The 25340-nt window shown below is 40.2% G+C and overlaps 1 protein-coding gene across 1 annotated transcript in view; it reads left to right on the plus strand.

Annotated features, from left to right (window-relative positions):
* Positions 1–23882, plus strand: part of rabggta (Rab geranylgeranyltransferase subunit alpha) — a 38079-nt gene extending 14197 nt beyond the window's left edge. The window contains exons 11-17 of the mRNA XM_067446810.1: positions 93–144; positions 4797–4885; positions 5001–5089; positions 6023–6139; positions 17609–17722; positions 21518–21605; positions 23083–23882. Coding sequence (XP_067302911.1) covers positions 93–144; positions 4797–4885; positions 5001–5089; positions 6023–6139; positions 17609–17722; positions 21518–21605; positions 23083–23231 — 698 coding nt within the window. The 3' untranslated portion in view covers positions 23232–23882. The remainder of the gene's footprint in view (positions 1–92; positions 145–4796; positions 4886–5000; positions 5090–6022; positions 6140–17608; positions 17723–21517; positions 21606–23082) is intronic.
* Positions 23883–25340: the final 1458 nt, after the last annotated feature.

The following is a 25340-nucleotide window of genomic DNA, read 5'->3' on the forward strand; positions in this document are numbered from 1 at the left end:
GTGTGTGTCTGTGATGGATTATTTGCAGGAAGTTGAAGAAGAGCATGGTTTTGAAAGAGAGAGCGTGCGTAAACATCTCTGTCATGTTTTAGGCTGTGCTGAAAGCTGGTGCAGAGACTCTGCCACTGATCAGGAACTTTTCAGGTACTGCTGTGTGTTTGTGTTTCTCATCCCTCCCTCGCATCCTGTAACAAACCCTTCCCTCGCGAGTCAAAATGATCCGATGCCCTAAAATTATGCTTTTTTTTTTTTTATCCAGGAAGCTAATAGACTATCATTTAAATTTTATATTTTTTGATGCAGTTTTTTTGAGATTCGTTTATAATTGTTTTATTTAATTCACCTTTAAATTACTTCACACAGTATTAAACCGGAAAATAATGCAACATAATTTTTTATTATTTATATTATTTATCAATAAATAATACAATTTAAACACGTTCTTCACATTCTTTGAATTTAAATTCAAAATAATTAATATATGCAATAACCAGATCAAAATACCTTACATTGGGTAAATTTGGGTGTCTTTGCCGACCTCTTTTTGAAAACAAATAACATAAGATAATATTTCAAGACTCTTGCCTTTAGATGGCCTTGTAGCTCTATATGGAGCAGATGAACTGTTCTGTTGGGTCCCACAGTATGCATTCAGATACACATGTAGACATCATAAAATCATTTATTTGTAACATATTTTTAGTTAGAATTTTAAGCACTTTTAGGTTTGTCTATGTGTACTGAAAGGGGTAATTCCTAAGGGGGTCAAATTGACCCAAGAGGGAAGGATTTGATACTTTTTTTATTTTTTTAATAAAACCACTTAAACTCCTCGAATCCAGTCAATTTGTGTGTGTGTATTCTTGGTTCCAGTGTGACAAAAGTCCTAGGGTCCACTCCAATTAATATGTTTTTTTTGTTATAAGTTTCAGATCAAAATGACACAAGGGAAGGATGTTAATCATTATATTTTTTTGCTAATTAAACCCTTTATCTCCCAGATGATCTAAAGGTGAAAAGATAACTTCATGAGATTTAAATTGTGCATATGCAGCAAAGGGTTAAATTAAACCATTTTATTGGCAACATGTCCATGAATCTTAAAGCTGCAGTCCGTAACTTTTTTTTGGTAAAAGTATCCAAAATTATTTTTTTGAGCAAGTACACAAAAAAGCCAGTATTCAAAAACATCTCCTTACCTTGGCCCCATTCACAACTTTACGCTTGTAATATTTTTTTATAATATGAGTGGTACTGGTAGCCAAGCATATTGAGCGAATGTAGCCTGACAAGCCAGACCCACATCAAGATGTTTGGTCTGGAAACTCACCATTGACAGGGCTCAATCTGAGGGGCGGGATAAACGGTTGTCTTTCAAACTCCCTCTGCACGCGATTGGATAGCGCTACCACCAACCAGAACAACGAAGGTGAAGCAGAGCTTGTTGACAGATTAAACATTCGCCGTATCCGGTCGGCTAAACTCCGAACACATCTTCCCTTTTTAAGAATGACTTCAGTGCCGTTCTTTGTTCTTTTCTCAGAGAAAAGCTTAACTCCAAGTCTTCCAGATTCACGGTCAAAGCTGATTCGAAAGATCGCCGCCGTTCGCCAGTTTCTGTGTTTACTAGAAGCACGCAAATGCAACTCGGCCGTCGTCATTATGGCCCCGCCCACCGACTCTATACACGATGTGATTGGCCTGACAAGAGTTAGGACGAATACAGCTCAGAAGTGTATTGAGAGTTGCTAGACGACACTGGCGGGCAGATTAAATTTGCTGCCGCTAGGGTGCGTCTAGATTTCTAGGCTATGGTACTGGTGGATTTCCGTGGGAAATTTAAGCATGTCTTTGCGTCATTATGTCTCGTCTGTATACATAAAGAAAGAGTCTGGCTAGTAGTATCGTGTGTGTGGATGCTGCAGATGGCGAATCATTTATAGCCTTTTCTCACAGCAGCTGGAATTATTAAAATTATTATTTTGATGGCGGATTGTAATCCAGAAAGGTCTAAACGACAAGCATGAGTGACAACTGGAGATTCACCCTTAGTTAAAGCAAAAGATTAGACTGTACAGAAATGTAAACCTACAGGTAAGTAATCCCCCCAGATATTATAAATAATAATTATAATAAGTTGCATTGTTTGATGTGATATGAACTTACAATCGTTAGATTTAATCACTGTTGCTAGTGTGATTTATTATGTTTTGTTCCCAAAAGTGGGAGACATGTTACTTGTTTAATGACATTTTCTGGTGAAAAATTCTTATTTAGGTTTTATTCCAAGACGTAGAATCTGGGATTCAGAAATACAATATCCACATGAGGTGACGACACCCACACGTACTCCTCAAAACATTAGGTTAATCGGTGCTGAGGAGATGCGCCGACACAACTCACGTAAAGATAATTCCGCAAATAACTGCAATAACTTTTTTTTTGTTTTTTTTACATAGATGGCGAGCCAAGCTTATGGACTGCAGCTTTAAGCCAAAAGTATACTCTGCTTTTTTTTACGTTTAGCAAGCGTATGCTCACAGTCAAACCAACAGCCATACAAAGTATGCTTCTTTTGAGCAATCTATGGCCACGAGTTAAAAAAAAAAAAAAATACAAAATGAAATGACCATGTGCAAGCTGCGCGTAAAAAGTATGATGTTCTGATGTTTCTTGATCAAGTCGTCATATCAGAATGATTTGTGAAGGATCGTGACACTGAAGACTGGCGTAATGATGCTGAAAATTTAGCTTTGATCATCACAGGGATAAATTATATTTTACAATATATTCATATCGAAAATGTTTCAAATTAAAATTTTAATTAATCGATTTTACTGTATTTTTAATCAAATAAATGCAGCCTTGGTGAGCAGAAGAGACTTCCTTCAAAAGTGAAAAAAAAAAAAAACGTTTTTACTCCAAACTTTTGAAAAACTTAAAGGTGCACTATGCAACTTTCCGTCCACTGGAGGTCGCCTATTCAAAACAAAGGCGTAGTTTGATGACCCAGGGTTTGAGCGCAGCATCTTGGGACATGTGGTCTTCTCATCACAGCCGGTGGAAAATAGGACTCGGGCAGAAATCACGCTCATGCATGCGGTTATTAACGTTACTGTAGTGTAAAGCAGAGCAGGACCGAGTGTTGTGGAGCTGAGCACGGCCGCTGGAGCGATTGTTACACAAACATGCGGCTCGCGAACACCGGGACTTTTATTATGACGGGACGGGACACATTCGCCGGGCGCCTGCACTGATCCGCTCTTCCAAATTATGATTATGAGGTAATGCAGCTCTGTTTATTATATTAGATACATTTAAGTGTGTTTAAAATGATGTTTTGACGTTACTCTGTGCGTTCACTTGTTCACACTGCTAAGAGTAAAGCGCTCCTTCCAAATAAAAGCCGAAACCGAGGGTAGCGCAGATATGACGCGATTGACAGGCGACTCCCTCAAACGCTATGCTGACACGTCCCGGTCTTTAGTTAAAATAGCTAAACATAGCTATACAAAATATATAACAGGTGGTTAGCCTAGTGGTTAGCCTAGTGGTTTTTGGATATTTTACTGCAAAAATACTACATAGTGCACCTTTAATTTAAATAATACGTCTTTTGGAATCCAAAGCTGCATTTTAATGTTTAATTAAAACTTAATTAAAACATTCTGTATTTATCGAAACGCAGGAAAACCAAATACAGAACTGCAAATCTGCAAACTCTTATATGTTTAACATGTTTTTGCTGCCGCACCGATCATGTTTTGCTCATGGGTCAAATTTTTGTTGTATAATGCATAACGTCACAACTAACTGACAGAACTCAACCCCAGTGCTCTGTCAGCAGCTCAGGTTTGTGAGCCGCCTCTGCCTGGCAATCATTTGACAGATTCAGGTTTACTGACATGTCTTTAGAGGGTGGGGTTTAGTTTTCAGTTAGAATGAAACTGTTATAATGTGTGTGTGTGTGTGTGTGTGTGTGTGCGTATTACACATAAACGTTCTCTCCTTATTAATTTATAATTTACTTAAATACTAATAATTTGATTATCTATATGACAATAATTTGCAAGCCAAATGTTTGTGTTTGTAACAGATCTCATGATGAGACGAATTACGACTTACTAATGTTTATGTTGGAGACAAATTTAGCCCCAGAATTAATATTCACTTTAAACCTCCTTTTGGTGAGATCCTCAATTGGAATAACAAATAAAAAAAAAAAAAATGTTTTTTTGGGGGTCATTCCAAAAATCCCCCCAAAATTCTCACTGTAATTAATATAGAAATAATAGAAATCTATGTTCGTGAGTGTTAGTGAGTGTCTGTGAATGTGCGTGTGTCTGTGTAAATGTGTGTCTTTGTGTGCAAGAGTGGTGAGTGTGCGTCTGCGTGTGTGTGCGAGTGTGTGTGTGTGCGAGTCTGTGAGTGTGTCTGAGTGTCTTCTGTGTAAGTGCTGAGTGTTTGCGAGTGTGTGAGTCTGTGAGTGTTGTGTGTGTGTGTGGTTCAGGAACAAGGTACGTTATGAGGACCAAATTTCCCCACAACGATAGTAAGATCAGTGATTTTTGACCTTGTGGTGACATTTTTTGATTCCAATGAGGAAACTACTTATAACTCATAAGAAATTATGTTTTTTGAAAATGTTAAAATGCAGAACGTTTTCTGTGATGGGCAGATTTAGGGATAGGGTAATTTACAGTTTGTACAGAATAAAATACAGTATGTCAATGGAAATTCCCCATAAAACGTGAAAACCCAACTTGTGTGTGTGTGTGTGTGTGTGTGTGTTGCAGGAGTGAGCTGTCGGTTGAGAAAGGTTCAGTGCTGCAGGCTGAGCTTCAGTCCTGCAATCAGCTGCTGGAGCTCGAACCTCAGAACAAATGTAAGTGTGTGTGTCTGTTTTCACATGGGTGTGTGTTGTACATGCATACTTCACATAGCATTTGTATTTCCTACATTATCTTTGACAAAAGAATGTATGTCTCTGTGTGTTTCAGGGTGTCTGCTGACGATTATACTCCTCATGAGAGCTCTTGATCCTCTTGGCCACGAGAAAGAAACTCTGGCACATTTTCAAACCCTCAGAGTGAGAACATACTGCACCCTCAACAATTAGCCATTCTCTGTCAACAGGAAATGAATACATGATATTTACAATCGGAATCTAATCATGTCATGTCGACAAATGGAAATGTCAGCAGCTGTTTATTGGTTTCTTCCCGACAGCAGGAGGGCCTTTTACCCAAATACCATACTTTTAGATGTTCTTCTGTTATGAAAAACTCTTGCTTTCTTAGCTTTGTCCCTTGCTTTCTTAACAAAACTAAAAATCATTAAAAGACGGCCCTAAATATATTTAGTAATTTCAGTGATTCTCATTTGGTACTTAAAGGAGTAGTTCACTTCAAAATGAAAATTGTAATGATATTTGACTCATCCACATCTCATCCAAGATGTTCAAGTCATTCTTTCTTCAGTTGAAAAGAAATTAAGTTTTTTGAGGTAAACATTCCAATATTTTTCTCTGTATAATGGACTTCAATGGCAACCAACGGGCTTTCAAAGCCCTTCGAAGTGCTTTGAAACTGCATGGATTTGGACCGTAAACCAAATGATTGAATGTTTTCCTCAGAAACAGGGTGAGCAAATTATCAGGAAATGTATATTTTGAAGTGAACTAATCCTTTAAACCTATATATATATAATTATTATTATATTTTATTTTTTATTTAATGACCTTCAGCTCCCCAGTCAGTTCTGTACAGGAATATATAGTGGGAGAGCTTAAAAAAAAGCAGGGTGTTCAAATACTTACTTTCCTCACTGTATATATATATGTGTGTGTTAGATCAAATTAGCGGAGAATGAATCTTTGTTTTGGAAAGTGCTACAGCAAATTTTGTGCCATCTAGTGGTTTAGAGGAAAATTAAAATCTTTTTCACCCTTAGCCCCGTTGTACCCAAATACTGATGTTTGCCTTTTTAAGCCATAAAGTTGGTCTTTTTCTGGCTCTTACAGGAAGTGGACCCAATGCGTTCTTCCTACTACAGTGACCTGTGCAGCAAGTTTCTGATTGAAAACACTATTCTGAAAATGGAGTATGCAGAGGTGCGAGTGTTTAGCCTTTCCAATAAGGTAAGAGTGGCCATCCCTGAACTGAAATTGTTACATTTTTTAATTTTTAATTACATTTTTATTTGTTTTCTTCTTAATTAGACTTTTTGGGCCAGCTTTAAATTAGGTGGCCTTAACTACTATGTACTAAAATTTAAATTAATAAATTGATACAATGCACTTATTGTGTACTTAAACTTACCCATACCACCACACCTGTCCCTAACTTTACCCTTAAACTAACCCACACCACCCCACCTGTCCCTAACTTTACCCTTAAACTAACCCACACCACCACACCTGTCCCTAACTTTACTCTTAAACTTACCTACACCACACCTGTCCCTAACTTTACCCTTAAACTAACCCACACCACCACACCTGTCCCTAACTTTACCCTTAAACTTACCCATACCACCACACCTGTCCCTAACTCTACCATTAAACTTACCCACACCACCGCACCTGTCCCTAACTCTACCATTAAACTTACCCATACCACCACACCTGTCCCTAACTTTACTCTTAAACTTACCCACACCACCACACCTGACCCTAACTTTACCCTTAAACTTACCCACACCACCACACCTGTCCCTAACTTTACCCTTAAACTGACCTATACCACCACACCTGACCCTAACTTTACCCGTAAACTTACCCACACCACCACACCTGAACCTAACTTTACCTGTAAACTTACTCATACCACCACACCTGACCCTAACTTTACCCTTAAACTTACCCACACCACCACACCTGACCCTAACTTTACCCTTAAACTTACCCACACCACCACACCTGACCCTAACTTTACCCTTAAACTTACCCACACCACCACACCTGTCCCTAACTTTACCCTTAAACTGACCCACTCCACCACATCTGTCCCTAACTTTACCCTTAAACTTACCCACACCACCACACCTGTCCCTAACTTTACCCTTAAACTTACCCACACCACCACACCTGACCCTAACTTTACCCGTAAACTTACCCACACCACCACACCTGAACCTAACTTTACCCGTAAACTTACCCACACCACCACACCTGACCGTAACTTTACCCTTAAACTTACCCACACCACCACACCTGCCCCTAACTTTACCCTTAAACTTACCCACACCATCACACCTGTCCCTAACTTTACCCTTAAACTTACCCACACCATCACACCTGTCCCTAACTTTACCCTTAAACTTACCCACACCATCACACCTGTCCCTAACTTTACCCTTAAACTTACCCACTCCACCACACCTGTCCCTAACTTTTCCCTTAAACTTACCCACACCACCACACCTGTCCCTAACTTTACCCTTAAACTTACCCACACCACCACACCTGCCCCTAACTTTACCCTTAAACTTACCCATACCACAACACCTGTCCCTAACTTTACCCTTAAACTGACCTACACCACCACACCTGTCCCTAACTCTACCATTAAACTTACCCATACCACCACACCTGTCCCTAACTTTACCCTTAAACTTACCCACACCACCACACCTGTCCCTAACTTTACCCTTAAACTTACCCACACCACCACACCTGACTCTAACTTTACCCTTAAACTTACCCATACCACCACACCTGTCCATAACTTTACCCTTAAACTTACCCTTAAACTTACCCATACCACCACACCTGTCCCTAACTTTACCCTTAAACTTACCCACACCACCACACCTGTCTCTAACTTTACCCTTAAACTGACCCACACCACCACACCTGTCCCTAACTTTACCCTTAATCTTACCCACACCACCACACCTGTCTCTAACTTTACCCTTAAACTTACCCACACCACCACACCTGTCCCTAACTTTACCCTTAAACTTACCCACACCACCACACCTGTCTCTAACTTTACCCTTAAACTTACCCACACCACCACACCTGTCCCTAACTTTACCCTTAAACTTACCCACACCACCACACCTGTCTCTAACTTTACCCTTAAACTTACCCACACCACCACACCTGTCTCTAACTTTACCCTTAAACTTACCCACACCACCACACCTGTCTCTAACTTTACCCTTAAACTTACCCACACCACCACACCTGAACCTATCTTTACCCCTAAACTTACCCACACCACCACACCTGACATTAACTTTCCCCTTAAACTTACCCACACCACCACACCTGTCCCTAACTTTACCCTTAAACTTACCCACACCACCACACCTGACCCTAACTTTACCCTTAAACTTACCCTTAAACTTACCCACACCACCACACCTGTCCCTAACTTTACCCTTAAACTTACCCACACCACCACACCTGACCCTAACTTTACCCTTAAACTTACCCACACCACCACACCTGTCCCTAACTTTACCCTTAAACTGACCTATACCACCACGCCTGTCCCTAACTTTACCCTTAAACTTACCCACACCACCACACCTGTCTCTAACTTTACCCTTAAACTTACCCACACCACCACACCTGTCCCTAACTTTACCCTTAAACTGACCTATACCACCACACCTGACCCTAACTTTACCCTTAAACTGACCCACACCACCACACCTGTCCCTAACTTTACCCTTAAACTTACCCAAACCACCACACCTGTCCCTAACTTTACCCTTAAACTGACCTATACCACCACACCTGACCCTAACTTTAGCCTTAAACTGACCCACACCACCACACCTGACCCTAGCTTTACCCTTAAACTTACCCAAACCACCACACCTGTCCCTAACTTTACCCTTAAACTGACCTATACCACCACACCTGTCCCTAACTTTACCCTTAAACTTACCCACACCACCACACCTGTCCCTAACTCTACCATTAAACTTACCCACACCACCACACCTGTCCCTAACTCTACCATTAAACTTACCCATACCACCACACCTGTCCCTAACTTTACTCTTAAACTTACCCACACCACCACACCTGACCCTAACTTTACCCTTAAACTTACCCACACCACCACACCTGTCCCTAACTTTACCCTTAAACTTACCCACACCACCACACCTGACCCTAACTTTACCCGTAAACTTACCCACACCACCACACCTGAACCTAACTTTACCCGTAAACTTACCCACACCACCACACCTGACCGTAACTTTACCCTTAAACTTACCCACACCACCACACCTGCCCCTAACTTTACCCTTAAACTTACCCACACCATCACACCTGTCCCTAACTTTACCCTTAAACTTACCCACACCATCACACCTGTCCCTAACTTTACCCTTAAACTTACCCACACCATCACACCTGTCCCTAACTTTACCCTTAAACTTACCCACTCCACCACACCTGTCCCTAACTTTTCCCTTAAACTTACCCACACCACCACACCTGTCCCTAACTTTACCCTTAAACTTACCCACACCACCACACCTGCCCCTAACTTTACCCTTAAACTTACCCATACCACAACACCTGTCCCTAACTTTACCCTTAAACTGACCTACACCACCACACCTGTCCCTAACTCTACCATTAAACTTACCCATACCACCACACCTGTCCCTAACTTTACCCTTAAACTTACCCACACCACCACACCTGTTCCTAACTTTACCCTTAAACTTACCCACACCACCACACCTGACTCTAACTTTACCCTTAAACTTACCCATACCACCACACCTGTCCATAACTTTACCCTTAAACTTACCCTTAAACTTACCCATACCACCACACCTGTCCCTAACTTTACCCTTAAACTTACCCACACCACCACACCTGTCTCTAACTTTACCCTTAAACTGACCCACACCACCACACCTGTCCCTAACTTTACCCTTAAACTTACCCACACCACCACACCTGTCTCTAACTTTACCCTTAAACTTACCCACACCACCACACCTGTCCCTAACTTTACCCTTAAACTTACCCACACCACCACACCTGTCTCTAACTTTACCCTTAAACTTACCCACACCACCACACCTGTCCCTAACTTTACCCTTAAACTTACCCACACCACCACACCTGTCTCTAACTTTACCCTTAAACTTACCCACACCACCACACCTGTCTCTAACTTTACCCTTAAACTTACCCACACCACCACACCTGTCTCTAACTTTACCCTTAAACTTACCCACACCACCACACCTGAACCTATCTTTACCCCTAAACTTACCCACACCACCACACCTGACATTAACTTTCCCCTTAAACTTACCCACACCACCACACCTGTCCCTAACTTTACCCTTAAACTTACCCACACCACCACACCTGACCCTAACTTTACCCTTAAACTTACCCTTAAACTTACCCACACCACCACACCTGTCCCTAACTTTACCCTTAAACTTACCCACACCACCACACCTGACCCTAACTTTACCCTTAAACTTACCCACACCACCACACCTGTCCCTAACTTTACCCTTAAACTGACCTATACCACCACGCCTGTCCCTAACTTTACCCTTAAACTTACCCACACCACCACACCTGTCTCTAACTTTACCCTTAAACTTACCCACACCACCACACCTGTCCCTAACTTTACCCTTAAACTGACCTATACCACCACACCTGACCCTAACTTTAGCCTTAAACTGACCCACACCACCACACCTGTCCCTAACTTTACCCTTAAACTTACCCAAACCACCACACCTGTCCCTAACTTTACCCTTAAACTGACCTATACCACCACACCTGACCCTAACTTTAGCCTTAAACTGACCCACACCACCACACCTGACCCTAGCTTTACCCTTAAACTTACCCAAACCACCACACCTGTCCCTAACTTTACCCTTAAACTGACCTATACCACCACACCTGTCCCTAACTTTACCCTTAAACTTACCCACTCCACCACACCTGTCTCTAACTTTACCCTTAAACTTACCCACACCACCACACCTGTCTCTAACTGTACCCTTAAACTTACCCACACCACCACACCTGAACCTATCTTTACCCCTAAACTTACCCACACCACCACACCTGACATTAACTTTCCCCTTAAACTTACCCACACCACCACACCTGTCCCTAACTTTACCCTTAAACTTACCCACACCACCACACCTGTCCCTAACTTTACCCTTAAACTTACCCACACCACCACACCTGACCCTAACTTTACCCTTAAACTTACCCACACCACCACACCTGTCCCAAACTTTACCCTTAAACTGACCTATACCACCACACCTGTCCCTAACTTTACCCTTAAACTTACCCACACCACCACACCTGACCCTAACTTTACCCTTAAACTTACCCACACCACCACACCTGTCCCAAACTTTACCCTTAAACTGACCTATACCACCACACCTGTCCCTAACTTTATCCTTAAACTGACCCACACCACCACACCTGTCCCTAGCTTTACCCTTAAACGTACCCAAACCACCACACCTGTCCCTAACTTTACCCTAAATTAGGTTCAGGTTGGAGTTTTAACGGTTTAAAAGTCAAAAAAATAACCTTTGCTGTAAATTTTAAAGGCGCCATGAATTTTTTTAAGCATTTTGAATTCTTAATACAGGTTACTGGTCTTATTGGCCCTCATTTATCAATCTTGCATAGAAACGGGTGTATATGTTGGCGTAAGATTATGCTTACACTCCTCTCACCACCTGATTTATGAAACTGTGCGCACCACTGCAATTCAGGTGTACGCAATACTTGCCCTTGATAAATCCCGCGGCTGAAAACGATCGTCATTAGAATAACACGCCCCTATATATTCAAGTCTCTGCCTCCCGCACACCCTCATTTTACGCCATGGACAAACAGAAGACGGCAAAGAAGCGAAACTTCTCCGACGTGGAGATCGGGCGCGCTCAATCATCTCTTTAGTCCACTTAGTCAGGGCACTGATTAGGACATAAGTCAACGGGCTGACTCCCTGATCAGTGCTCTGACTACTGAACTATTGAGATGATTGAGACGCGCCCATCGAGACCATCACCAGGGAAGTGGAAAAAAACCTGAAATTGTTTTATTTGGGAGTTTAAAAAGTGGGATTAAAGGCGCTCACAAAAACAAAATATGGACCCAAATTACGAGTAGCTACTGTTAGTGTGGGGGTTGAGAAGCGCACTCCAGCAGTTTAAATAGCTGTTTGGATGATAAATTACCATCACAATGCATTATTTTACAGCACGTTTTGAAACAATTAGCATTTAATTTCGTATCACGGCACATGTATTGGGGTGTACAATAGTGATGATGATGTGATGTGGAGTAAGATTCATTCACATTAATAATTACATGACAATTTGTAAGATTCTTCTTCTTATTATTATGATTATTATTCTTAATGACGCTTGTTATTTAGAAGAAGAATGCCATTTTTATTGATTGTATTATTATTTAAAAGAAGAAGGCCATTTTTATTATTTTGTCAGTCTGAATTATTTTAGTCCCAGTCCGTGTGCAGCTGCCGGGCCTAACCCTGAAACGTCAGATAAAGCGCACAGGCTCGCGACTGGAGGAATACATATGCCTACAGATCAAACGCTTTGGTAAAGTCACACAAATTAAACATTGACGTTCATGATGCACAAAAATAAACACTAAATGTTGTTGTTGTGGTTTTTAACAGTGGGTCATATAGCATATCTTGTCAGTGCGTTTTGTGGTGTTAGGAATTGTTTTTCTGCGCATTTCCCCACTAACTCAAACGTGCGTACACCACCTCCTGAGCTGGCGTAGGATTTGAGCGTGCCGTACACCAACGTCCATATTGATAAATCTCAAAGTCACCGTGGGTTTGGGTGTACGCAAGGTGTACGCTGAAAATTTGGTGTACGCACTTTTGATAAATGAGGGCCAATGTGACTATTTTTAATAAAATGACTAAACGATTTAATCAAAATGCAATGTTTTTGACATATAATGCAAGCTTTTTAAATCTGCCTTATTATTATTATTTATTTTTTCAGAGGATAGTTTCATTTTTCTATTATTACTGTTTATTTTAGTTCATTGAAGTTTTATTTTAATATCTTATATTTTAATATATGAAAATAACCTTGCCCTGGTTAATATGTATTATTTTTACTAAAGTTTTTACACAATTTTTTTTTTTTATTGTAAACTTACAATATTCCCAGACATCATCAGGATGTTTTAAAGAGATCATAATGTCATCATGTGCTTGTGTAATGAGGGTGACTGAATTGTTTAAATTTCTTCTCTCTTGTGAAATAAATGTCATAACAGAAACATGAGTAATATTCAATGAAATAGTCTTACTCAACCATTTGCACGTGAGAGATAGTCACTTGACTTTCTAAATCTTTAATAGGCCTTTTCAGCCATTTAAAGGGCACTTTTTGAAAATGATATCCTGTTAAAAAATGTTTATACTCAACTAATTGGATCATTACCATTCAAATGTTAAATACACAAAAATAAAAATGGTATAGAGCTCTGGAGGTTGACGTCAAGCAGCCTAAACGCCGCCATTTTGGCAGGCAATCAGGGGAGCGCTAGAGCGGCTGTCGCATTAGTATCTATAAAATAATTTAAAACCAGACTGTATAAACCTTACTGTTTCAACATGATTGACAGCTTATGTGCACCAGGATGCCAGAACATGCGGGAGAAAGCAAATGGGAAATAATTTTATCGTATTAAATTGTTGAATGCTGTACATTTCAGTTAATTCTTCATTCTTAACTACTTTTACCTCACGTAAATAATGATAAAAATAAGTTCCCATTAAATATAATACTTTATCGTGAATAACATAAGTGCTTTTCTATATAAATAACATCATGAAAGGCTATTTGAAACTAAATTCAGGATCAAGAAATAAATACTGAAACAAAAAATACATAAAAAAGAAACAACATTGATTGATTAGGTCTGATTTTATTTTACATACACAACACCGACCTATGGACGCAGCGGCGCGCTGTTTTAGTTTGTGTTAACCGCTAACATGTTTATCTATTCACATGTTTTCTATCATGTAAAACAAGAGCGTGATGCTGTTCAGTCTGCCTGCTATTCTATCTGTTATTCTATCTCCTGATCGGAGGCTTCCGTGAATATTTAGTTTATGCGTAGCTTTAGGCTTCAACTAAGTTTAATGGTTCAATGCAAAAATATTTAGGAGTGCATAGTGCTTCAACGTTGTAAGTGCCCATTTACGTCAAAACTAGGCTAGTTGTAACTTTCGCACAGCTGGTACAACAGGTGTCCTGAGAGGAAAGCTATCCGTTCCTTTATCAAGACTGATAACTGTGAAAAGCACCCAGGTGGCAGTGTTTTTTGTTTTACCAAACGGTTTAGGGCTGTGCCGGGGAACGTGAGTAGAACCACCGCGGTGGCTGAGTAGCACTGGCGTTGGTCGGCCAAACATTTTTATTTCTTTTTTGTATGTGAATGCTTTACGTGGATATTATGACACGAGTGAAGCACAACTTTATTTACAAAATAAATAATTGGTCCACAATTAAATGTTACCTCGCAACATAACATTAATGCCGAACGATAGAAGCAACTTGGTGAGGTGAGCCAAATTTAAGCTTTGCGTTTTTGCGATCATGGAATCTCTAATTTATTTTCACAAATCATGAGAAGCGTAAATGAAGTATCTCGACCAGTATAAATGTTATGTTTTCATGGCTGTGAGGTAACATTTAACAGTGAACCTATTATTTATTTTTGTAAATAAAGTGTTGTGCCTCACTCATGTCATAATATTCACGAAAAACAACATTTACATAAGAAAAACAATTGTTTGGACGACCACCGCCGGTGTTGCAGCCACCAAGGTGGTGTGCTTGTCATGCTCACCAGCACATCCCTAAACCACCGCGGTGGTGGAAAAAAAAACTGCAACCATCACAGCCCTAGATATGTTGTGTATAATAAATTTAGTTTTGCTATGTACAAGTCTATGTTGTTCGAATTAAAGTGCGCAGTGAGCTCCGTTGCCTTGAAACTCATGCTGGCGGCATCTGTTCTTGCTGTAGACTGTAAAAAAAAATTGGACACAGTGTCCGTGACGTCACCCATATGATTCCGATAAGCCGCTCTGAAGCTTTAAGTAGGGGCGACCTAGCCGTCGCCATCTTGCGAGCGAGTCATCACGCGTCACTCCCGGATAATAGAAAATGGGCAAAAAGGCGGGATCTGGGCAGAGCTTAGGTGATGCAATGACTATACGGCAATTCAGAATGTTTGGAAACACTCGGCACCAAGATACTTCCGGGTGGCAGAACGCGAGCGGCTTCTGACAAACTGAAGAGATCTAGCCAGCTACTGTAAACAGTTACATAGTTAAGAACATTGTTGTTGATTAAAGTTGAAACTATGACGAAAACGTGTTTTGTTTGGGGGTGGCGCCGTCATATATACAGCAAACGGTGTAGGATTGTATCGATTTCCTTCAGAAAAAAAGTAAATATATCCAGCAAAACCTGTGGGTGAGGAGGCTAAAGCGAGTGGACGTCGTCAAAAGTGGCGCAACAGAGAAGTATTCTCAAAACGGTCCATCTACAAAATCACAGCAGAGCATGATTATCTTCAGCTGGGGAAATTTGAGACTCATATTAGTGAACTTTAGATCTCTTTTAAAGACCGAACTCATTGCCAGTCAGTCACTGCCTGAAGTAAAAGTAGGAAGAGACCGAACTTCTAGTGTCATGTAGGCTACTGATCGAATGTCAATGGAAGAAATAGGAAAAGCAAAACATAGTTGTAGGCTGATGGATGCTTGATGCGTGTACCATACTGGCTTCATCATCACCGCGAGTTTAGTTTGAGTGAATGCCTAACGTTAGCGGAGTAGCGTTAGTCTACAGCACGCTATCCTTTCCTTTTGACCGTCAGAAGCTCACGTCTGTGCCATCTGATCCGACCCTGACCGAGCAACAGAAAACCATTATAGCCTTTTTTTAGTTATCAGGGGAATAGACCATCTACGATAGCCTAACATATTGTAAGTCAAACAGCAACAGTCACTAAAATAACTTCTCAATGGCAGGCTGAGGCTCATTTTTAAAATTATGGTATTAGACTAGCGCTACATCTACTGGAGCAAGGTTAGGCATTTCATGTATTGCTATCTCCTGAATTAGTTAACATGATTATTGAGGAACTGATTAACTATGTCTGAATCCCAAGCAATTTACTAGCGTTGCCATAGGAACGCTTCGGCTTTTGCCACCCGGAAGAACATTTATTACTGTTGTGACGTCATGGTGAATTGTCGTATAGAAGGCGGATAAATGGCTATCCACCTGTCATTCAAAGTAACCACTTTGACCCTTAATTCCCTTAAAACGCTTAATTATGCAGAACTTTAAGGCTTTATATAGCATAAACGAATGAGTTGTAAAAAAATTCACCCCCCTCACAGTTGTCATGAAGGGCAAAGTTAGCCGTATAGGCCAAAACCACAATTTGTACCAGGCTGTAAACATGTTTTTTTCTGCTGTAAAGTTTTTTAAAAAGGAATTTTAACATGGGGCTCAATGAGATTCTGCTCATTCTGGAGCCTGTCCCTAGTGGCCAGTCGATGAATTGCAGTTTACATTACTTCCGTATTGGCTTCAAGAGAGATCGCGGGAGGTTGCCGCTTGTTCTTGCCTGCCAAAATGGCGTCGTAAACAGAATAGGTCACGTGACCTCTGGAGCACTATTGGCATCATTTCAGGATGTAAGCAGCAATAAAAGATATTCATAAGATGTGGACCATTTTTTTTATCTTATAAAGGCAAGAATAGGCCACTTTATGATGTAACAGTTTCTGATGGCTTGCTGAGCAGATCAAATGAAATGGATGCCGGAAAGGTTTGATGGTAACCAAAAAACCAACAAAATTTGTTTTTAATTGAATATATATATATATATTCTTTTTTTAAAAAATCAAATAGATGAAGTATACATGTAATCTGTGTTTCAATTCTATCTTGATGTTGGTTGGTTTGTTGGTTTTTAAAGTGTACTTGATGAAAAATAGCTATCTCAACCATTTTCAGTGAATGGGGGGATGTATTTAATGTTGTTGCTATGTACGATTTAATTTAGTGTGGTATGAATTCTCTTCTATACAAGAAATGACAAACTACAAATATTTGTTTTTGGGTGTGCCTATTAGAGGTTAATAAATTACTGTCAGATTCACTGTGCAGTTACATAGAAACACCCATGTGTGTGTTCATGCAGCTGAATCACAGTAAAAACACACATATCTTCCTTGTTTCTGTCAGCGTAGTGACAACAGCAGTCACACCCTGTTTTATCAGACCACACTGATTATATGGTAATCCACCTCGCTATCTATATAAACTAGTATTACACCAAGCCATCATACATGCTTTACTTGTTTTCTCACTTTTTAAAACCACGGTTCACTGAGTTTCTCTGTCGTTGACCACATCCTTCAGAACATGTCCCATCCTTTTCAGTCAATGTTACATGGCTTGAAATTTAAGATTAACTTGGAATATATTGCAGTTAGATATCTTTTTTTGTCTCTCTCTTTCTATCATACTTTAGAACCTGACAACTTTGTGCCACCTCGATCAGCTTCTCTTGGTGACCCATATCAACCTCTCCTCCAATCAGCTAGTGCGGCTGCCACCTCAGTTTGCCATGTTGCAGTGCCTAGAGGTGAACCCATGCTTCTTTTCTTAATTTTCCCACAAATAACTGTTAGGGACCATTTACACAGAATGCATTATTGATGTTTAAAATGTGAGACAAAATAAACACAAGCTCTTAAGATGTTATCTTTACATGCAAGCATTCACATTATTACTACATGGCACAAGCTGATTGGCCTCTGCTGATCCTGCAACCAATGAGATCGCTTGCTTAGCATTTAAACATTTACTTAGCATTTATTCATGCAGCATCAGCAGATCTTACATGATCACCGCAGTATGCGTGTATGTTTGTCTATTAGCATTAGCAAGTACATACTTAATCTGCAGCAGCAGTGTAGCAGATCTATTCCCCCAAGACCAAATGTGACCGTGTACCACACAGCTAAAACCAAAGTCATAAGCAAGGCTGGACTGGGGCTAAAATTTGGCCCTGGCAAACGCAGCCCATCTGGGGAGTTCCCTGTGAATGTTTTTTACTGGGGTTAGGGCCTTTAAATGGAGTAAATAAATAAAACTAGGACAGGGACAAATAATGATGAATATTATAAAATTTACTGCAAATGCAGATAACAAATAGCCTGACAAGCCACACCCACATCACGATGTTTGGTCTGGCAACTCTCCATTGACAGCTCAATCCGAGGGGCGGGATAAACGGTTGTCTTTCAAACTCCCTCTGCACGCGATAGGATAGCGCTACACCAACCAGAGCAACAAAGGTGAAACAGAGCTCGTTGATAGATTAAACATTCACGGTATCCGGTCAGCAAAACCCTGAACACATCTTCCCTTTTTAAGAATGATTTCAGTGCCGTTCTTTGTTCTTTTCTCAGAGAAAAGCATAACTCAAGTCTTCCAGAGTCGCGGTCAAAGCTGATTCGAAAGACCGCCGCCGTTCGCCAGTTTCTGTGTTTACTAGAAGCACGCAAACGCAACTTGGCCGTCGTCTTTATGGCCCCGCCCACCGACTCTATACACGATTTAATTGGCTCGTCCAGAGTTAGGGGAATACAGCTCAGAAGGGTATTGAGAGTTCCTTGACGACACTTGCGGGCAGATTAAATTTGCTGCCGCTAGGGTGGGTCTAGATTTCTAGGCTAGATAACAATCTTAATATTGCACTTTGTCACAGAAATGCTCTTGACAGTGCATACGTCATCACTGATTTTGAGCTAGGGTGCAGTAAATTTACTGCTTTTAAAATGTCATCATTTACTCACTCAAATGTCATTCCAAACCTGTATGTCTTACTCTCTTCCGTGAAACACAGTAGAATATATTTTGAAGAATGTTGGCAACCAAACCATAGGCTACCATTGAATATTGTACAGGTACAGATAAAAAATACAGACTCAAATTATGTTCTTTTATGTTACACAGAAATAGATTCATTCAGTTATGAAAAGACATTAGGGTGAGTAAACAATAACATTTTTGGGTTTAACTACCCCTTTATAAACAATAATATTTTTAGAGTTAACACCTAATTTATGTGAGTCACTTATATCTGTCTTTTATGAGGTTCTCAATGAAATAACATTTAATAAAATTTCATTAAATCTATTAAAAAGTTCATAAAACATTTAAAGAGAACAAAGCTTTGTCCTTTGTTCCTGGACTCCAGACTTGAAAGCTGTTTTGACTAATTATCCTTTAATTAAAGTGCATCCATAAAAAAATATTCACATCGCTTCACTTTTTACACATTTTATGTTACAGCCTTATTCCAAAATTGATTAAATTAATCATTTTTTCCTCATTCTACAAACAATACCCGATGATGATACCGTGAAAGAAGTTTGTTTGAAATCTAATAAAAAATGAGAAAAATCACATGTACATAAGTATTCACAGCCTTTGCCATGACACTCAGAAATGAGCTCAGGTGCCCCTGTTTCCACCGATCATCCTTGAGATGATCACAACTTGATTGGTGTCCACATGTGGTGAATTCATTTGATTGATTGTGATTTGGAAAGGCACACACCTGTCTATATAAGGTCCCACAGTTAACTGTGCATGTCAGAGCACAAACCAAGCCATGAAGTTTAAGGAATTGTCTGTAGACCTCTGAGACATGATTGTATAGAGGCACAGATCTGGGGAAGGGTACAGAGCAATTTCTGCAGCATTGGAGGTCCCAATGAGCACAGTGGCCTTCATCATCTGTAAATGTAAGAAGGAACCACCTAGAGCTTCCTAGAGCTGGCCACCCGGCCAAACTGAGGGATTGGGGAGAAAGGCCTTAGTCGGGGAGGTGACCAAGAAATTGCAAACATCATGTCTTGGGGAAACCAGGCACTTCTCATCACCTGGCCAATACTATCCCTACAGTGAAGCGTGGTGGTGGCAGCATCATGCTGTGGGGATGTTTTTTATCGGCAGGAAGTGGAAGACTAGATCAGCATCAAGGGAAAAATGAATGCAGCAATGTCCAGAGTCATCCTTGATGAAAACCTGCTCCAGACCACTCTGGACCTCAGACTGGGGCAAAGGTTCATTTTCCAACAGGACGATGACCCTAAGCACACAGCCACGATAACATAGGAGTGGCTACAGGACAAGTATGTGAATGTCCTTGAGTGGCCCAACCAGAGCCCAGACTTGAACCCGATTAAACATCCCTGGAGAGATCTGAAAATGGCTGTGCACTGATGCTCCCCACCCAACCTGATGGAGCTTAAGAGGTCCTGCAGAGAAGAATGGGAGAAACTGCCCAAAAATAGGTGTGCCAAGCTTGTTGCATCATACTCAAAAAGACTTGAGGCTGTAATTGGTGCCAAAGGTGCTTCAACAAAGTATTGAGCAAAGGCTGTGAATGCTTATGTACATAAGCTATGTTCTCAAAAAAAGCACCTAATATGGACACAGTTTATGAATATGGAGGAGTGGAGGGGTGTCATTTCAGAAGACAAACCAATGTCTGCTGTCCCTGGATGATGAGCCAAGTCAGTGGCAAAAAAAATAATTAAATAAATAACCTTGTATCGGCCCCAAAGTGCGGCCCCAAAGTAATAGTTATACAACTATTTGAAAACCTGAGGGTGCAAAAAATCTCCTTTAAAGTTGTCCAAATGAAGTCCTTAGCAATGCATATTACTACTAATAATCACATTTGTGATTTATTTACGGTAAGAACATTTACTTAATATCTTCATGGAACATTATCTTTACTTGAATATGAGCTAAATGATCATCTTTGACCGTTGAGTCACGTCTCGCAGCTTTTTCAACATGACGCGCTCAAGGCAGAGACTTCTTTTCCATTCATCAGTGCTGTGGCTCCGCATTTGAATGCTATTAGAGCAAAAACGCATTCGGTTTCATCATCCGTTATGCCTGTCACTCAGACGTCAAAAAGATGTTGCCAAATTAAACAGTTAGTGAAATTAAAGCGATTCTTCTCGTGGAGACACAGCGTTTACACGATAATTTGTGATGACTGATATCACAGAATTTATCTGTATTTTGCTGTTGATATGTGAATGGTCTCTTACCAGTTGCTTGTAAAAGCCAGATTGCCGTTGCTTGTGTAAACAGCGTATTTGTGTATTAACGACTTTCTGATCCTTTTATGTTAATTTAACGAATTTCTGTGTGTTCACCGACAAAAGAGGATGCAAGTGCAACGATTTAAGATGTCCATCTATCATGTGTTTGCATAAAAAAAACAATGAAAAATGGCACAATGTAATGGGAAAATGCATTCTGTGTGAACAGCCCCTAACTCTGTTTCTTTCCAATGATCACATTGTAAAATGGCGAATTGTGCTTGATATGGAGTGATTTAATGCTTCAGGTGCTGGAGGCCGATGATAATGCCATTGTGAGTCTGGAGGGATTGCATCATCTGCCAAAACTAGAGGAGGTTTCTCTGAAGAACAATCGTATCCTTTTCTTCTTCTTCTTTTTTTTCTTTTTTAAATAAATACTGTTTTTTACTTTCTATTCATCAAAGAATCCTGACAAAATTTACACATCTGTTTTCAACATTGACACTAATAAAGAATAATCAAACAACATATTTCTTAATAACCTTTAACTTTAAAAAACAAAAACAGTATTTTGGTCAAATAAATGCAGTCTTGGTAAGCAGAAGAGAGCCTTCTTCAACAGTTCTTCTAACCCCAACGCCTCATTCACACGGGGCGTAGGCGTTAACGCTTGACGGAGGGCGTGGCTGAAGCTGGGTTCTGGCGCGATCGTCAAGGTGACAACAGCCAATCACATTAACTTGCCGCTTGGACCAAAACCCAACACAAAAAAGCGCCTTTTTTGGTTGTATGTGCGAGTGCGATTGCCCGTGTAGTTGTTGTCAGCGCACTGCACAGGTGCACGAAGCTGTTAAGTACATTAAATCCTGAAAAAGCGCCGACAGCGGGAAGAATATCACGTAGTGGTCCAGGAGCTGCGTCTGGATTTTTAACGGTCTATGGTCTGGATGGTTCATGGAGCAGTAATGAACGCAATTGGCTAGCGTCTGCTGTAGGATATTTGCATACGGCGATCTGATTGGATGACGCCTGCGCTGGCGCTTGAAAAGTTGAGAATTCTTTAGCTTCTGCCGCTTGCAACGCGAGTGAAGCGCCGCGACGGAACCCACAATTCAGTTCGGCAACGGATGATGTCACCCATTCAAAGTAAATGGGAAGCGTTAACGCCTACGCCCCGTGTGAATGTGGCGTAATTGATAGAGTGTGGTGTAGCTTTTCATTTCTTAAACAACCATGTCTGAAGACACATCATGGCCAGATTCCAGGAGGAGGGCAATGTCAACATTCATCAGCTCAAACTGTGAAATAATGAAGAATCATTTTTACACATGAATTGGCCTCTTGATGGTAATAACAACACATTTATTTATATCAAGAGGTGCATCAATTTTTGGTCAAGATCTTGTATAGAGTCCAGTAGCACTGTAAAGTCTCCTCCAGAAATGAATACTTTCATTCATAAAGTATGCATTAAATTAATCAGAAGTGACAATAAAGACATTTATAATGTTACAAAAGATTTAGATTTGAAATAAATTCTTTTGAACTTTTTATTCAATTTAACTAAAGAATCCTGAAAAAAACGGTAATACCAGTTAAGAATCTGTAATTATAAGAATGTAATAGACATTCTGTTGACTAAAAGTAACTTTGCAGCTAACTCTCATTAGAGTATTAGTTGTGTTTAAGTAGACTTGTAGGGTTCAGGTTAGTATAATAAGTTTACATTACTTATAGTCACTAGAATGACTAAAGTGGACCATTAAAATAAAATTAAAAGACCATTAAAAGTTTAACTGTATCGAACTCTGTGATTTTTGTGTGTACATTTTTGTAACTGTAAAAATGGTTTTCTTAACGCAATTCTCAGAAATCTGTAAACTGTCTGATCTTGAATCATTGGCGTCCTGCATTAAACTGACCAGACTGGATCTGCGTGGAAACCCTGTCCACAAAACTGCCAACGTAGAGTCTGAGCTGAACCAGCTGTTGCCATTGATCACTGCCCTGACTCTTTGATGTGTGTGCGTGCGCGTGTGCGTGTGCGTGTGTCTGTGTCTGGCTGTCTGTCTGTGACTTACTATACGTACTGTTTTAGAGATTAACGAGAGCTCACTAACCGTTTCTAAACACGTACCTCATGTCCTGAACCTTATCAGACTTAAAGCGATAGTTCACCCAGAAATGAAAATTCCGTCGTTTGTTGATATTTTGGTGAATGTTCATGCTGCTTTTTTCCGTACAATGACAGTCCAACTTTAGATCCATTTCCTAGACATTAGAAAAGTTTTTTTTTTTTTTTTTTTTTTTGGTGAACTGTGCCTTTAAAAACAGTCAGTATCCTGTCTGTACATTTGTCTGTGTTCGTGTGTGATAAATGACAGTTCACATTTCAAATAAAGTTTGACTTCTAAGACCGCATGCTGAAAAAGAGAAATGTTTTGCAACATCTGCTTTAACTTTTAACCCTTAAAGTTCTGAAGGTCCTGTTTATTGTTCATGTGATGTATTGGTGAAGATGCACCTATCTGGCAATGAGCTTCTTGTGCTTGTATGAATTATACACTTCTTTTTTTTTTCCTTCTTTTTTTGCTCTGCAAAAATCAGCCACCTGTAGTGTGAAAGCTGCAGGTATGCATCTCCGCACTAATAAAGAAACATGTCTGTTCTTCCCCATGTCTGTCTAGTTGGGTCTAGTTCTTTGAGGATGCCACACTGAATATTGTTAAAAGGTTTAATTTTGAAGACAACTGATGCCAGACTCTACTCAGCTATTTAACTCTAAACGACTGCAAAGGCCTCTGAATGGTCTCTCAGTCTAGTTCTGTAGGCTACACAATCATGGGGAAGACTGCTGACTTGACAGTTGTCCAAAAGACGACCATTGACACCTTGCACAATAAGGGAAAGACACAGAAGGTCATTGCAAAAGAGACTGGCTGTTCACAGAGCGGTGTCCAAGCACATTAATAAAGAAGCAAAGGGAAGGAAAAGAAGGGGTTAAAAAAGTGTACAAGCAATAGGGATAACTGCCCCCTGAAGGGGATTGGGAAAAAAAAAAACATTCAAAAGTGTGAGGGAGATTCACAAAGAGTGGACTGCAGCTGGAGTCAGTGCTTCAAGAACCACTACGCACAGACGTATGCAAGACAGGTTTCAGCTGCCGCATTCCTTGTGTCAAGCCACTCTTAAACAACAGACAGCGTCAAAAGCCTCTCGCCTGGGTTAAAAACAAAAAGGACTAGACTGCTGCTGAGTGGTCCAAAGTTATGTTCTCTGATGAAAATAAATTTTGCATTTCCTTTGGAAATCAAAGGAAGTCTGGAGAAAGAAAGGAGAGTCACACAGTCCACGTTGCTTGAGGTCCAGTGTAAAGTTTCCACAGTCAGTCATGGTTTGGGGTGCCATGTCATCTGCTGGTGTTGGTCCACTGTGTTTTCTGAGGTCCAAGGTCAATGCAGCCGTAAACCAGGAAGTTTTAGATCACTTCATGCTTCCTGCTGCTGACCAACTTTATGGAGATGCAGATTTATTTTCCAACAGGACTTGGCACCTGCACACAGTGCCAAAGAAACCATTACCTGATTTATGGACCATGGTATCCCTGTTCTTAATTGGCCAGCAAACTCGACTGATCTTAACCCCATAGAAAATCTATGGGGTATTGTGAAGAGGAAGATGCGATATGCCACAGGCTGATCGACTCCATGAAACGCCGCATTATTGTAATAATTCAGGCAACAGGAGCCCCAACTAAAGTATTGAGGGCTGTACATGCTCATACTTTTCAGTTGGCCAAGATTTCTAAAAATTCTTTCTTTGTATTGGTCTTAAGTAATCTAATTTTCTGAGATACTGAATTTGGGATTTTCCTTAGTTGTCAGTTATAATCTTCTAGATTAAAAGAAATAAACATTTGAAATATATTATTTATATAGCAAATTTCATACTCAATGGCAAAGTGCTTTACATAAAAATAGTGATAAGAAATAAGAATATCGTGTAAAAAAATAAATAAAATAGAAACAAGGATAATTAAAGAAGTTGTAAAGAGAATAAAAAAGTTAATAAATAGATCGCTATCTGCCTGATTCTAAATCCGAGTATTCCTATGTGAGATGGAAGAGA

Source organism: Pseudorasbora parva, chromosome 6 (assembly GCF_024679245.1).
Source record: "Pseudorasbora parva isolate DD20220531a chromosome 6, ASM2467924v1, whole genome shotgun sequence".
NCBI lineage: Eukaryota > Metazoa > Chordata > Actinopteri > Cypriniformes > Gobionidae > Pseudorasbora > Pseudorasbora parva.